This window comes from Benincasa hispida, chromosome 4 (assembly GCF_009727055.1).
Source record: "Benincasa hispida cultivar B227 chromosome 4, ASM972705v1, whole genome shotgun sequence".
In the NCBI taxonomy this organism is placed as follows: domain Eukaryota; kingdom Viridiplantae; phylum Streptophyta; class Magnoliopsida; order Cucurbitales; family Cucurbitaceae; genus Benincasa; species Benincasa hispida.
The window spans coordinates 14,177,411-14,193,350 of record NC_052352.1 but is presented as its reverse complement, the minus strand read 5'-3'; the positions used below and the strand labels follow the sequence as shown (position 1 = coordinate 14,193,350).

The window sequence follows — 15,940 nt, the reverse complement described above, 5'->3', positions numbered from 1 at the left end:
ATCTACTACTGGAATTGTGCATGGGCCAGGCATTAGATGTATGCTAGCATGATAAATGAATGTATGACAGAATGACAGCATGATAGATTGATAGTATAACATGATCAAAGTATGTTCTGTTACGAGATCCGAATTATTTATTTATGCACATAGACACTTGAATGAAAGTATGAGATGGTATGTGCTTCCATGGTTGTATTTGATCTGATGATGTTGAGGTATACATATATGTTGTAGAACCATGATGTTGAGGTATATGTGTATATTTTAGAGCCACGATGTTGAGGTTTATATGTATGTCATAGATTCGTACAGTGATGATTATGATGTTGAGACTGTGCAAATGTCCTTACTGATTAGTTAGATGCCCATTAGAGTTTGTGTTTCCTTCGAGATTTACCAGTTTGTGTTTCCTTTGGGACTCACTAATTTGTGTTTCCTTTGGGATTCACCAGTTTGTGTTTCCTTTGGGATTCACCAGTTTGTGTTTCCTTTGAGATTCACCAGTTTGTGCTTCCTTTGGGATTCACCAGACCAGTTTTTGTTTCCTTCGGGGTTCACTAGTTTGTGTTTCCTTCGGGATTCACTAGTTTGTGTCTCCTTCGGGATTCACCAGAGGTAGTGGGCATACTTAACTACAGTAGGATAGGACACAGTCTCCTTCTTGTTTCATGTGTATATATGTCCCATGAGGACTAGATGAGTTTATATGTTTCACCAGAGGTGGGTATCTAAAAGACATAGATGCCCAGCCTGACTCCAGTAGTGGGGTTATTTACTGAGTATTTTATACTCATTCTTTCTCATGTTGTTGTTTCAGGTAAGAGTAGAGATGCACCGACGATGGACAAGTGGAATTCGTGATCAAGCCATTGGGACTAGTTTTTATACTTCCGCATCATGAGATTTAGAGTTCTTTTCATGTTTCTCTTAACTTTTAGTTTTGATATTTAAAACTTACTTTTAAGAATCGCTTTTCAGACTTATTTATTATCCTTTATGATTTATGGATACCGTACTATTATTTTAGTATTTGAATTTAATGAAAGCCTTTTGAACTTACCATATTTAATTAGCATTTATTTCGTCATAACCGAGTGTCGTTTTGAGTTCCATGCATGCATGTATTTAGTAACGGCCTAACTTAAGTCCTAGAGGGTCAGGTCGTTACAGTTGGTATCAGAGCCCATGTTTTAGGTTCTATAGACTGACTTACTATGTAAGTCTAGATAGTCCCTGTGACCCAGTAACGGATCCCTCGTCATCGCCAGGTACGTCCTATTAATGAAAGTTTCAATGCATATATGAGAATAGTGATGTAGTGTTTTAAATGCATGATGTCTGAGAAAGACCCAGAAATAGCTAGTTAACGTATGAATTTATGACAGGACCAGTTAATGAAAGTCTTTTAAACTTACCTTATTTAATTAGCATTTATTTCGCCATAAATAAGTGTCGTTTTGAGTTCCATGCATACATGTATTTAGTAACGGCCTAACTTAAGTCCTAGAGGGTCGAGTCATTATAGACTAGTCTCATTATATAACATCATTCATAATTGAGACTTACATTTCACTAGGATGACCGTAGGTGACATGATTTGAATCATGAGTGAGTTGTGAACTCCTGCCTATGAGGGTTGTCCTTTGATTTGTATAGTTGAGAGTGGCCAGACTGCCGACTTAATAAGCCTATCATTTTAGGGATTCGTCTAATTGGGGAGTTGGTAACACAGCCACACAAGACGAAAATCACTCATTCCCCAACGTCGGGGTAAGTCAATAAATTGCTCATTTAAGGGCTAATTTCAGGGCTTGAACAATGTGGCGTCACACCCTCTCCTGACTCGAGAGGGGTTTGGTCATAGTTGGACTATGACTTATTGTTCATTAGAGAGATCAATGGTAGTTAAGAAGTTAGATGTAACTACAGGGGCAAAAGATAATTTTGGTCTAGCTATACTTACGAGCAATTTGTGAAGGGTCATCGCACTATTGACTGGTTATATCCAATGATTATTGCAGTCAGATAATGGCTAGGAGGATTTGAAAGGCATTATGGCACTAAGATTTCCAAGGTTTAGCCAAGGCTTAGCTCGGAATTGGCCTGACCCTTGAAGGTCCTACGAAGCTTGGCTTGTCACATGAGTTTGAATTTCATATTTCAAAAAAAGATGCCTGTCTACCCCTATGAGGAAAGACGGGATTCGTGTCGTGGACAGCTCAACTGAAGAGAGCAGATGAGCCTTGATTCATGAGAATTGCCGCTTAATTTAGATTGAAACTATATATTTCGAAATATATAGTTTCAATCTAAATTAAGCGGCAATTCTCATGGCATGTTTTACTCCGGGCCAGCAGTGAACGAAGTGTTAAAGTAGAGAAAAAGAAAGAAATGGGACGTAGAAGTCAAGTCTATTTGAAATGAAGGTAAGCCAGTCATCAATTGGAAGCGGGCAAGATGGTGATGAATTGTGAATTCCCTGAATTGGTTTGCCCTTTTTTTAGGGTACCCCGGGGACACAGAAATATATATGTAGTGCAAAGAGTGCAACTGTCGATCTTTAGTGGAGTGCACGACAATTAATGGATGTTGAATAATTTAATTAAAGAAGTTTAATTAATTATTCAAGTACCATTGGAGCTTCAAGCTATAAGTCTATAAGGTCCTCTCTGTCATTATTCGTAGCAAAAGGGATAAAACTGAAATGAAAGAATAGTCTTTTTTTTTTTTTTTATAGATCATAGTGATAGTATAACTTAACTGGAATTTCTTCACAATGCTCATTTGACCCAAAGCAGATGTATATCGAAGAACCAAAAAATTGTCTTTGTCTGAAATTTTGATACATATGTAAATCAACTCCACAATAACAAAAGTGGATTCTTTGTTATTTTCTTTATGTATTATTTCGAAATTCAAGGATTAACTAATGAATCACAAATAAAAAACTAAAAAACAGTGAATGGATTCATAATAGTATCCATATGACTTGTAATAGAACTTATATTTGATATAAATATTAGTAGTGTAGAGACTTAACGAATGAAGTGAGTTCATTAAAAAATCAAAGACGAAAAAATGGCAAAAAAGAAAGCATTCATTCACCTTCTATATCTTGCATCTATAATATTTTTTTCTCCGGTGGATCTCTCTCATTTAATAAAAGCCTAAAATCTTGGGTTACTAATTGGTGGAATACTAGTCCATTCGAAAGTTTCCAACAGTTAATGGATGTTGAATAATTGAATTCAAGGAGTTTAATTAATTATTCAAGTACCATTTGAGTTTCAAGCTACAGGTACATGAGGTCCCCTCTATACCTCAACAGGGATTAAATGAGAATCAATTTTGGATTAATTTGAATTGTTAAAATTAATTGAGGGAATTAATTATATGTGATATAATAAATTTATTTTAATTATATATGATATAATTACTATAATGTTTATGATACATTATAATATAAAATTTATTTGAGAGAAAATAAATATTTGAATATGATTCAAATATTAATTATGTGAATTGGATTCATATAATTAAAATTAGTACAAATGAGATTTATATTAAATATCATGCATTAATGAAAGAATGAAACCTATAGGTGATATTGTATTTGATATAATATTAAACTATAGGTTATATGTTATATTTGATATAACATATAGTTTAATATATATTATATGATAAAGTGGTTATCATATAAATATATATTAAATATTTTATTAAAATAAAAAATTTTAATTAATTTATTTTGAAAAATAATTTTGAGAGGGAGTTGCAACTCCCTTCCCCTTTTTTTTCTCTATAACGTGCATGAGTGGGTGGATGTGCACATTTGTATTCTTCTTCTTCTTCACTATTGAGTTTTTATGATAGACATGCAGAACACTCTGAAAAAAAAAAAAAAGAAAAAAAAAAATTCTCTGATCTCACCCTCTCAATTTCCCTCTCTTCCAAAATATCAAGAGCCCACACAACTCCTTGGATTCTCATCCCAGAGAATACTGAAGGTTCTGATTGGTGGTGGTCAATTAGAGTTTCGAGTACGTTGTTGTTTGTTACAATTTTGGAGAACAAGATACACGAAGTAGATCGGATCTACAAAGGTTAGTATTCTCTCCTTATCTTTTTTCTCAATTCTTGTAAGCATGCTGTAATTTTAATTTAATGCATAACTATTTATGTATTATTCTGTAAAATTCAATGTTTTGTAAAAATTGGGATTTAGGATCAATCCTCGCCTTCGCTCAGGACCTTCACCGGTTCCTTCAGTCAGAAGTTCATTGGCTCTGTCGCGAAGCTTTCTTGTCAGTTATCAACTTGGTCTTTGATTTGACTTCCACCACCTATGTGTCATATCACCTTCTATTGCATGAGGTTATGCGTTTCCATCTATGGGATTCCAATATTGGCGTCGGGAATTTCTTTGCGGTGATATCTTGTGATCACATAAATAGATTTTCTGCATCCAAAAAGCACAATTTTATTTCTTTTGTGGATTGTGAGTTTTTGTACGAATGTGATCGCATGATATAATTAATTTCATGATTTCCTTACCAAGCTGTCACATTTTCCAAGATTTTTCCTAATTGTTTTCGATAAAAGAGGTAAAATAACTTGTATTTCTACAAGTTATCAATGCGTCTATTAATACCATAAAATATCTAAATGGTTCACATGTAAAAATGTAGGTCCATATATATCACCATGAATTCATTGCAAAAATGTAGTGATTTAGTCCTCACTTTAGTTGGTGATGGTCTAATTATCAATTTTCCTTAGAGAAAATATCACATGATAATTCATTAGATTGAAGAATCTTCTAGCTTTTCAATGGATGTCCATTTGAATTCTCAATAATTATTCTCATCATTATAGACCTTGAATGACCTAATTTGTCATGCCAAATTGTAAATATGTCTAGATTCATGATCATCATGTTCATTGTTGCATATGTTTCAATTACTCGTATATGAGTATAATATAATCTAGAAGACAAAGCAGACAACTCTTCCAGTATACGTTTTTCATATGAGACATTAAATATGATATAAAGTTTCTCCCTATTATTCTTTCTATCAGTCTCAATATGATAACCATTGCAACATATATTTTTAAAACTAAGTAAATTTCTTTGCTTTGTGATTGTCTAGAGAACAATGTATTGTCAATTATAAATTTTATTCCTCTAGACAAAATAATATTTGATTTTCCAAAACCTTTAATCAAGTTTGCAAAACCTGATATCATATTGACTTTTGCTTCTAGCATTGTCAGTTTAGAAAAAATATTTTCTACTTGTAAGTATTGTATGTGTAATTACACTGTATCTTCTTTACTCATTTTTTTAGTCACCTAACATATGAAAATGAACAAGGTTTCTTCATTATAGAAAATAATTACAATACAAAAAACAACATTTGGAATATACAAAGGTTAACATCTTAAGAGAAGAAAAAAAAAACATGGAGATGAATAAAGAAACATTAAATCTAGATATTTTCAAAGTAAAAGAAAACACTTGATGTTCCATCAATTTTATCAATTTTTTCTTTAGGAGATTTAAAGAAGTCTGCAACATCCAAATTTATCATATGAGATGAGTCAAATATGTCATTATCTTGACATGCAAAATTTATTTCCACATTTCTTTTTTTCTTTTTCCTTTAGAGATGCTTGATAGAGATCAAAATATTTTGACGTACAATAAGTACGTGACCAATGGCCCATCATTCTTTATCAAAGACATTTATTTTCAACAACTTTTATCTTGTGGAGCTTTTCCTTTTGTGATCATCACTTCGTGTGGTTTTTTTGAAATTTGAATTATTAGAACGACCACCACGAAAATAATAATTATTTTTTCCTCTACCACAGTCACGACCTCGACGGCGACCACAACCTCGACCACGATTATTAACATTCACAACATTCACTTCAGGGATGGTGTTATTCTAGTTGGTCAAGATTCATGATTTTTTTTTTATTTTTTTTTTCAATAACTCATTATTTTGTTCGATCACCAAAAGACATGAAATTAGTTTAGAATACTATTTAATTTTTTTTTCTCGATATTGTTACTACAGGAGTATATCCGAAATGTAGAAAAATGTCTTCCTTAATATATTAATTTAAAATTTTAGAGTCTCAAGTGCATTCATTTACGTCGAGCTTTAGGAAAAAAATTTGTTTTCTGATGATCACATTTTTATGGCACCCAGGTGTGGCATTAAGTACTAATGACAAATGATTATTACCATTAATATCAAATGCTACAAATTCTAATTTTGTTATATTTTTCATAGTAACACTATTACAAAATATTATATCTATATTAAAAATTTAATATATATAGCAAATATGTAAAACAATATTTAATTTATTAATTATAATGAGTCGAGAAAAAAATCAACATACCTTTAGGACCTACCCTTTAGCGGAGAAATGAAAGAAGTTCCTACAAATAACGTGATAAATTTACGGAGCACAACAGACACACAACGAGAACATAGATATAGAAAAAATATAATATGATAATAATATATAATAAAATAAGTAGATATTAAAATAAATAAAACATAATATATAAATAAATAAAATAAAATAAAATAATAAAATATGAAATAAGGAATTTCTCTAAAATCTCTACTTTCTCTAATTTTCATGGAATTTGTCCAATGTGTCTTCTAAAACCCACAAAATACCACTATTTATAGGTATACATAGACACTAATAATGTGTAATGTTAAGACACATAGACAACACTTTGAAAAGTAGAGACATGACACATGGTCAATGGATACTAAACATGAGCATCTAGTCAACATCTATTACCATAATATTTATAATCCAATATGAATTTTAAGAATGTTAGTGTCGTTGTATTAGTTGCATGGACACCAAAAACCAAGCGACCGACATTTTGGTGGGGAATAAATGTTTGGCTACCCTAGAAACAGGGATATATGAACTATGGTATAGATATTTCAATGCATCAATTACTTCTAAATTTTTTAACATGTTGAAAATTTAAACCTACCTAAGGAAAAAGTGTCAAAATGAGCTCAACTTAATGATAATTGACATCATATTCCTCTTAGAGGTTGAAGGTTCGACCACATCCCTTGTATGGAAAAAAAAAAGCTATTAGTACTTGACGGGTTACCTCTTGATTAGATATTCAATTCGCCACCTATTGTAAATAAATAAATAAATAAATAAATAAAAGACTGGTTACCTAAGTCGACTCCCATCACTTGTCTTAGGGAAAAAAAACCATTAATGCTTGACTTGTTACCGCTTGGTAAGATATTCGATTCTCCCCTATTGTAAATCAATAAATAAATGAAAAGACTGGTTACTTAAGTTATTTTTATTTTTCTAGCTTAGGAATTCTGGTTACCTAAGGATAAATATACACTTGAGGCCTGAGCATAAACCAATCAGCTTTCACTTCGCCTAAATCAGTTTTATTGCTCACGATTCTCCAAAGAACTTGATTCGTAGCGCCACAGAATTCCTCCAACCAGATTATTCAATGCATGAGAAGCCATCGGCACAACGATACTGGAGGATTCTATAGACGCATAACCATATGCAAGTCCAACAAAAGTTGCCCTGCCCAAAAAAAATGGAGAACAGGAATAATCATAATTTTGTTTTGAGTTGAAAACAGTTTTTTCTACACTATTTACAAACAACACTGGGCAGTCTGGGCTATCACAACAAAACATTCAGCGTTCCAAGAGCAAAGGCAAGCACTCTTGACTTAGCTTTTCGTCACAACATCATAATGGTTTTTCTATTTCAAGGGTCATTTTTTAACGTTTATGAATTTCAAAGGTAATGTTGCAACTTTTGAAGGTATAGAGATAGTTTTGAAACGAAATGGCAAAGTTCAAGGTAATTTTTATAATTTAGCCCAATTTTTAATCATCAGCTGATCAGCATATTGTAAGAGCAAAGGCATATGAACTGTGCAGTTAAAAAGGATCTGATTCATGATCTATTGCTGAGGATAGTTCTACATCAGGCATATCATCAGAAATTCAGATAGAGATATGGATACCATATTGCAAATGAATATTTCCGGCCGCCACCCAAGTGTAGAACACCAAAAATGGCGGCTGTCACCACCACACTTGCCCAGTTGAATCCCAAAAGCGGCATCAATGCACCACGAAAAAGCAATTCCTGATGCCCAAAGATATACATGTTACCCAGAAATGATAAAGGATAAATGGATGATGGAACAAATAAATGGAGAAGCGAGGTCTTGACTTGTGCTGGATTTTATTTATTTATTTACATATTTTGAGTGAAAACAAGAACAACAAATAGATAGATGTAGAAGAAAATGAGATATGTGTTGATAGACTTTGCGCACCTCGCTAATCCCGGGCAAAAAGGCAACTACTACATAATCTAAAGGTTGAAGAGAAGTGAGCACCTGCACTGGGAGTTTGGGAGTTATGGAGTATTTTCAAATGCTCGAAATCATCAACGATAAGTTGGCGGCGAACAAAATTTTAGGTCTCGCTGCCTCTAGATTTACAGATAAAAACTAAACAGCCAGGTACCTGTCGATTGGCTGCTTCACTAGACTCGGCAAAGTCTGGCCATGCTTTCAACAGTAAAAATCGGGATGAAGATATTAGAACAACCAGTCCTATAATCAACTGAAGTTGCCTCATCTCGAAACTAACTGCCAGAATGGAGTACAGTCATTTAGTCCATAATGACGAAGTCCAAAAGAATTTAAACAAAAGGGGCATTGTGGTTACACATTCTCAGCCATTCTTCCAAAGCACACAAAATGGTTTGTATTCAATAGAAATGAAACCTAGAATCTTTTCACATGGTAATACTTTATAGCAATTAACGAGAGGACAAAAGAAACATCAGTACACGGTGCAGCTATTAATATAAGAGCCAACCATGATTTATAGTTTTACAAGAGATGAGAAGTACAAACTTGATTGTCATGATGTTTAAGAGCATCGAGAGTGTTATGTGGACAATAAGTTAGATCATGAATTTTTTTATAACTAACCTACAATCAATATCAGCTAGAAGTTGTTTTGCTTCAGCAGTCTTGTGAGATAGACACTCTCTCTCTTCAAGAAGAATAGTAAATTAGCAAGAAGGGAGAAATGAACTTGGAAGTCCTACATGATACTTCCGAGGTGCAGTCAATCACTGGCAATCCCTCTATCGATGCACCATGAGATACCTACAACATACACCGTTGAAACAGGTCTTAAAATGCATTTCTTCATCTTCCAAGGTCAAGAAAAAGCCATTGATAGTCTTTCCAATACGTTAAGACACTAATTATCTTCATAAAGGAAGGCCAGTGATTACAGTCATAAAAGAAATCTAAAACTATGACATAAGGAATAGGTCTTCAACCTTTTTTCCCCATTCAAATTGATGAGTGACAACATATCATTCACAAAGAGATTTCATATTGATAAATCTTCATGCCACAACGAAATTAAAGAATAGAACTGATGACCCTGATTTTACTTTCAATTTGCAAGTGGAAGTGATGTCCATGAACTCATGTTCCACTTTCCCTACGTGATTAGAATGATTATCCTAAATCAAGTAGAGAACAACAATGAAGGAATATACGATTGGAAAAAGAAAAAAAAAATGTTACTTTTTGTCTTAGCATGTATCACCTGTCGAATTATTACACCCAAAGCAGCAATCAAACCAGAAGTAATTATGCAAGCCCGAAGCACAGAACTCCTTGAGGAGATATTAATCATCCGGTTCTTAGGTGAACTATCAGAAGGGTTCATCTGTACATCTTGAGCATTATCATCAGCAGAAGAGGACGTTATATAACCTTCCTCATTCGTTCTTTCCAATTTCCTCGCGGATTTCCGCTTTGCATAAACTTTTGGCTTTACATTTGACCTCTATACCCAAAAGAAATGGCTACGAACATAAAGGACAAAAACATATAATGAGAGAAAACAAACATTGTAACCCAAATTTGCAAGTCTTACACTGCATAATCCTCTGGGGAGAACCCTTTGTACATTGCAGAGGCCAATATCCTTCCTACCTAACGAAACACAGCCATTAACAGTTTAAAGGAGGATATAATCTTTACAAGTGAATCAAGCACGGCGCTAAATCGGCATTCATTCAAGAATATGCGTATTTGGAAAGAAGTTGATTGAATTGTCAGCTGATTCAGTGATAGGTTTGGCGTTTTTATTGAAGAACAAGAGCGCAGAAGAGAAAGGGGCTTACCCATGAAAGTAGAATTCCGCCATGTGAACGGATTGAAGGTGGAAGCGGTGTTCGTTGATTTGCATCGACAGTTGATAGTGAGCAAATTCATAACGAATTTACGTTTCCCAATTCCGGTCGAGCTTCAACTGAACTGGCCACTGGGTTTAGGATAAAATGAGCCCAAAGGAAGGTTTGGAAGGGATGGAAGGTTTAGGAATGAGTAAAAAGGACACAAATAAAAGGAGTGCAATTTTCAAAAGAAAAATAATAATTACATTTCATCTACTTATTCAATTATAATTTATCACGTGACAAATTCTTGGTATTCTTTTTAAAAATATTTCGTTTTATTTTTTATGTATGATAAGAGTGGAATGTATAAAAATAAATGCATCCAAATATTCCTGTTTTTCAAAGATAATATTTCAATATCATTTTATATGAATATAAATATATTAGTTGACACTACGTGCGTTACACGTGTTGTGTAAAGTTTCAAAAGATAACTTATTTACAAAAATTAATAATATAATATTATTTTAGGGATAAAGAGTTTTGTTTTCTAAATAAGTCATGAAAAATATTTATAAAAATTTTGGAAGTTAGATAAGAAGAAATAATAATTATTTTATATTAACGCAATTTAAAATATATCAACAAAAGTATATATGAATTAAATATGTACAAAAGAACGTATAAACTAAAATATTTTGTACTATTCTATTTTTTTTTAATTTTTTGTTAATCATCAATTAGTAAAAAAAAATCTATTGTGATTGTGATGATTTGATTATTTACTCAATTTTGAACTCTAAATTAAAATATTATTTTTTTTAAAAAAAAAAGTTATGACACACTTAGTAAAAATAATGTATTTGTTGTTTTGATTTAAAGATTAATTATCTTCTTAATTTTTTTTTAAAAAAATCTTCTTGATTCTAAACCTTAATTTTAACCAAAAAATATATATTTTTAACTATGTGATAATCCTCTCTTAATTCAATCTAAAAATATTTCTTATTTTGAGTTGGATGGTTTGATTATAAACATATTTTTTAGATCATAATCCATGAGAATCCTTGATTTATTTTCTTAAATTCAAACTTTAATTTAAACAACAACAACAATAATAATCAATTTTGTAACTACTTCCTTTAGTTTTTAAAAAATTGTTTTCATTTTGATTTGGATGGTTTGATTATCCTTTAAATTTCAAACTTTAATCTAAACAAAATATTAAAAGTTTATTATTTGTAGACTTTACAATGGTTCTTCCTAGTTTCAAACTAACATATCTTAGATAAATAATAATAATAAAAAAATAGTGGTGCGGTACATAACCTTCTAGATCTAAAAAACATAGGAATAAGTAATTGTTTTTTTTAAAAAAAAAGTTGAAAAATAAGAGATACATGAAATAGAAAAATTGTAGACAATGTCTGCACTCAGTGGCGGAGCCAGAAATTTTGTATAGGGGCACTATGTAATAAAAAAACTGTAAAAAAATGTTTTAAAAATATTCATAGGTCGATATATTAACTAATTAGTACAATTACAATTGTTCTCTACGAGTTTTTATGTTTTGAAATCGATCCAAATTTCTTGAATGAAAAGATATGATTCTGAGGTTGATAAAGGCCTTGTTTTAAGTATGTCTATGAACTTGATCTTAAATCATCATCATATTTAGAAATTTTAGTTCTTAGATTAGGATTCAAAGGTAGTTCTCCTAAATTGATTTCTATATAAGATCTATCAGAATCAAAGGTGTCACACCCTTCCCTAGATTACCCTATTAATCCAGAAAGAGATGTGAAGACAACAATTGTCAACTCTCTTATGACAACCACTGTCCAACATAATCCTGAAAACCAGTGTCCTTAGCACCTGCTAAACCTGATTAGCAGTTATAATTCTCTAGAACTTAACATACAAACTTAGCAACAACTCAAAGCATACAAATTACTACTAATAAGAATATCACAAGGTGTTCAAGGTTAGATTGGAGGTGGATGAAGTAAAAATTGATGTCATAGCAAAATTGCCTGCGCCTACTAATATTAAGGCCTTGAGGAGTTTCTTAGGCTAGCAGGCTTTTATCGAAGGTTTGTGAAAGTATTTTCCCAGATTGCGCTTCCACTAAGTACATTGTTAGAGTTGAACAGACCTTACATGCTCGATGAAGACTATCACAATGCATTTGAAACTTCGAGGTATGCATTAACCACAACGTCGGATTGATAGCTCCAGACTGGATGTAACCCTTTATTCTAATGTGCGACGCAAGCGATGTGGCGGTCGGAGCTATGTTAAGTCAAAAGAAGGGAAACCTAATACACCCAATTTCTTACGGGTTAAAAACATTGATTGATTCCCAGGAACATTACACAACCACTGAAAAAGAAATGCTAGCGGCAGTGTTTGCCATTGAGAAATTCAGAGCTCATTTGGTTGGTGCGTTAACAACAATCTATACTTATCACTCCACTATAAAGTTTTTGATAGACAAGAAGGACGCGAAGCCCAGGTTGTGTTGCTACTACAAGAGTTTGGCTTAGAAATTAAGAACAAAAAAGGTATTGAGAACTGGGTGGTTGACCATTTATCAAGACTGGAGAATAAGAAGATGCAGTTAGGCCAAGGTTAGATTGAAGATGCGCTCCCTGATGGACGCTTACTTAAAGTTGAAGATAAGAAACCATGGTACGCAGATATTGTCAATTACTTGACAACAAAATATTTCCTGGAAGACTTTAATGCTCAGCAAAAGAAACGGCTCATACACGATTGTAAATTCTACTTTTGGGATGAACCGTTTTTATACAAGCAATGCCCAAATTCCATTATGCATCGATGCATCTCCAAAGTTGAAGTGCAATGCATCCTATCTGAATGCCATGACTTTCCTTACGGAGGTCACTTCTGAGGATAAAGAACTGCTGCAAGGGTTCTCTAGTGTGGGTATTTTTGGCCCACTTTTTTCAAGGACACAAGGGAATATGTTCTTAAATGTGACCCATGCCAATGCACGGGTAACATCTATTTAAGGGGGCAATGCCACTAACCAATATACTTGAAGTTGAACTGTTTGATGTTTTGGACTTTGACTTCATAGGGTCTTTACCTCCGTCTTGTGGCCAACTGTACATCTAGTAGCAGTAGATTACGTATCTAAATGAGTTGAAGCAGTGGCATGTGCTAAAAATGATGCGGCTGTAAGGATAGGGGTTGTATGTTGTGAGGCGTTTGTTATGTATCACTTATACACACTATTGATGATGGAAATGATTCAAGTTCATGTTGCCATAAACTTAATGACATAAATTCGAATCTCTTTTTATCTTTATCTACTCTGACGCATGGCTCATGAATGAAATGAATGATGTGCTAAATATGCGCTCAAGTACTTGCAATAAAGAGAATCTTTATGCGATACTACGTTCTAAATATGCGTTGATGGTGATATGCTCATAGTATGCGGTAAGTAGTGCGTATCACAAGTTTCCTTGCGCTGAAACCATGTATAATTCCAACACAAGTTTCTCAAAATGATCAGAGGTCGAACACAGGGATTGTTTTCGTTAATGCGTTACTTATGTGATACATGCGGCCGGTTTTTAACAATGAATAAAGAATGTTGGGTTTGTACAGAAACGTAAATTGTGATGAAATAAAAATGCGTTAATAAATTAAAATCCTAAACTAACATGATACAAGATACAAGATACATGATACACAATACTGAGGTCGAGAACTGACTGTGAAGTTTTACAAAGAATCGATGTATGCGATGACAAATATTTATGAATGAAGCAGAAGGAGAAAGAGTAAAGTAAAAACATCGCAAGTTGTCAATCATGTTAAAGACGTAACTAAGGTTCCGCTTTCCCTTGGCATACACCTCTCGGTGATCGGCCGCGTTCCCATATCTCTATGGTGAAACAGGGATGAACATGATGAACGCAAGGTTGCATCTCTAGAAATACTTCTTGCTTTAGTTTACGCATTCTTCCAACCTTTTCTCGATAGGCAGAATAACATCTTCACTTCTGCTCTCACAGGTGAAGATGTCGTCGAGCATGCTTTAGCTAAACTTAATTATTTCCTTAACACAAATTAATTCACTCGCTTAATTCTTGTTATTTACTCAGAGGATTAAGAACACATCATGGAGAAAATGGATTATGGATGTACGGAAAGAGATAGAGAGATGACAATGGTGACTATCATAACATTTAATTCTAAAATTAAGCATTTGATACATGTTGTGAATGAAAGATTAGAGAAGATGAATACAGATGATGAAATAGAGATTAGAAACAAATACAAAAAGAGTGTCAACATCTTGACACAAATCCCGAACGAAGATTGTGCTTGCCGGTGTGTGGAAGTGGTGAAGAGGAAAGTTTCCCTCTCAGGCTTGCTTTCCCAGTAGAATTGACCTTCGCACAGAGCTTAAACTACGGGGATCGGAATAATTCTCTACTTGGAGACTCACCTCTCGCCCTTGTCTCGTGGTTCTCCCGGATCTACTCTGGACAGTCGCTTCAGACCATCCTCTCTCTCAAAACTAGTATTTGCACGTCTCTATGTATACATGTATATTTTTCAGTGAATTTGCAGAAGCTATTTATAGGCGAGGCTTGGCTCTTTACATTCGTGGTCCCCACTATATAGTTATGGTAGTTCCTGAAATGACAGAATGAAAAATTTCTTCTGTTACGCAATCAACCCGTCAGAAATGCACAACTGAAAGTTGTACACTTGTCAGAATCTTCCGCAAATGCGTTGCTCTTTACATCTTCGATCTATCGCCACATGCGGTGTTGTTTTTGATCACCGCATACGGTTGAAATTACGTTGATCGCTAAAGCTCTTGATCAATTTTCGCTTGCGCTGTCATTGTGTTAATCATCTCTTCGTTCTTGATTGATAGGCGCAATATAGCGAAGATGCGTTGTTCATTTCGTCTTTGAGCCATGAACGCATGCGGTGACTTATTTCCTGCAAGACAGAAACTGAAACATTCTATTCTACCATCGCAATGGTGTTAGTGGGAGTATTTATGATATTTTATAATTTTCGCATTTCTTAGCCAATTTGTATACTATCGACACAACTTTTCTTTCTTTTAGCCGCAATATCTAAATAAAACAGTATAAATACTTGTATTTCTACAAGTTATCAGCAGCGACCATTTCCAAATTTTTTACCAAAAATATTTTCACGCTTTTTGGTACACCAAAGGCATTGGTAAGTGATGAAGGTATACATTTTTTTAACCATGTCATTTTTAAATTACTTGCCAAGTATAATGTTAGGCACCGCATATCATCCACAAACCAATGGGCAAGTGGAAATATCCAACAGAGAGGTCAATTCGATATTGGAGAAGGTTGTCAATGCATATAGGAAGGACTAGGCGTAGAAGCTTAACGAAGCTCTTTGGGCGTATAGAACTGCCTACAAAATTCCTATAGGTATGCCTCCTACTCTCTGGTATTTGGAAAAGCCTAATATTTACCTTTGGAGTTGGAGCACAGGGCATTTTGGGCAATGAAGAAGTTGAACCTGAATTTGGATGTCGCAGAGAAAAATTAGAAGCTGAAACTCAATGAACTCGATGAATGGCGACTCAACATCTATGAAAATGCAAAAATCTACAAGAATAAGGCCAAGCATTGGC

At 33.6% G+C, this 15,940-nt stretch overlaps 1 protein-coding gene across 5 annotated transcripts; it reads right to left on the bottom strand.

Moving 5' to 3' along the window:
- Positions 1 to 6,636: 6,636 nt before the first annotated feature.
- Positions 6,637 to 10,477, bottom strand: LOC120076873. Of its 5 annotated transcripts, XR_005481659.1 has the most exons (10): positions 10,273 to 10,476; positions 10,023 to 10,081; positions 9,690 to 9,932; positions 9,175 to 9,235; positions 8,583 to 8,707; positions 8,390 to 8,452; positions 8,072 to 8,196; positions 7,406 to 7,620; positions 7,241 to 7,326; positions 6,637 to 7,126 (listed from the first exon to the last, which is right to left on the bottom strand). XR_005481659.1 is itself a non-coding variant. In XM_039030820.1 (8 exons), the coding sequence occupies exons 1-8, from the start codon at positions 10,335 to 10,337 to the stop codon at positions 7,473 to 7,475; spliced, it is 885 nt and encodes a 294-aa protein (XP_038886748.1). In that variant the 5' UTR covers positions 10,338 to 10,477; the 3' UTR covers positions 7,150 to 7,472. The 5 variants fall into 5 exon arrangements, 3 of the variants coding, with proteins under 3 accessions (XP_038886748.1, XP_038886747.1, XP_038886749.1); XR_005481658.1 differs by having other exon boundaries at positions 7,073 to 7,326; XM_039030820.1 differs by lacking the exon at positions 6,637 to 7,126 and having other exon boundaries at positions 7,150 to 7,620; positions 10,023 to 10,077; positions 10,273 to 10,477.
- Positions 10,478 to 15,940: the final 5,463 nt, after the last annotated feature.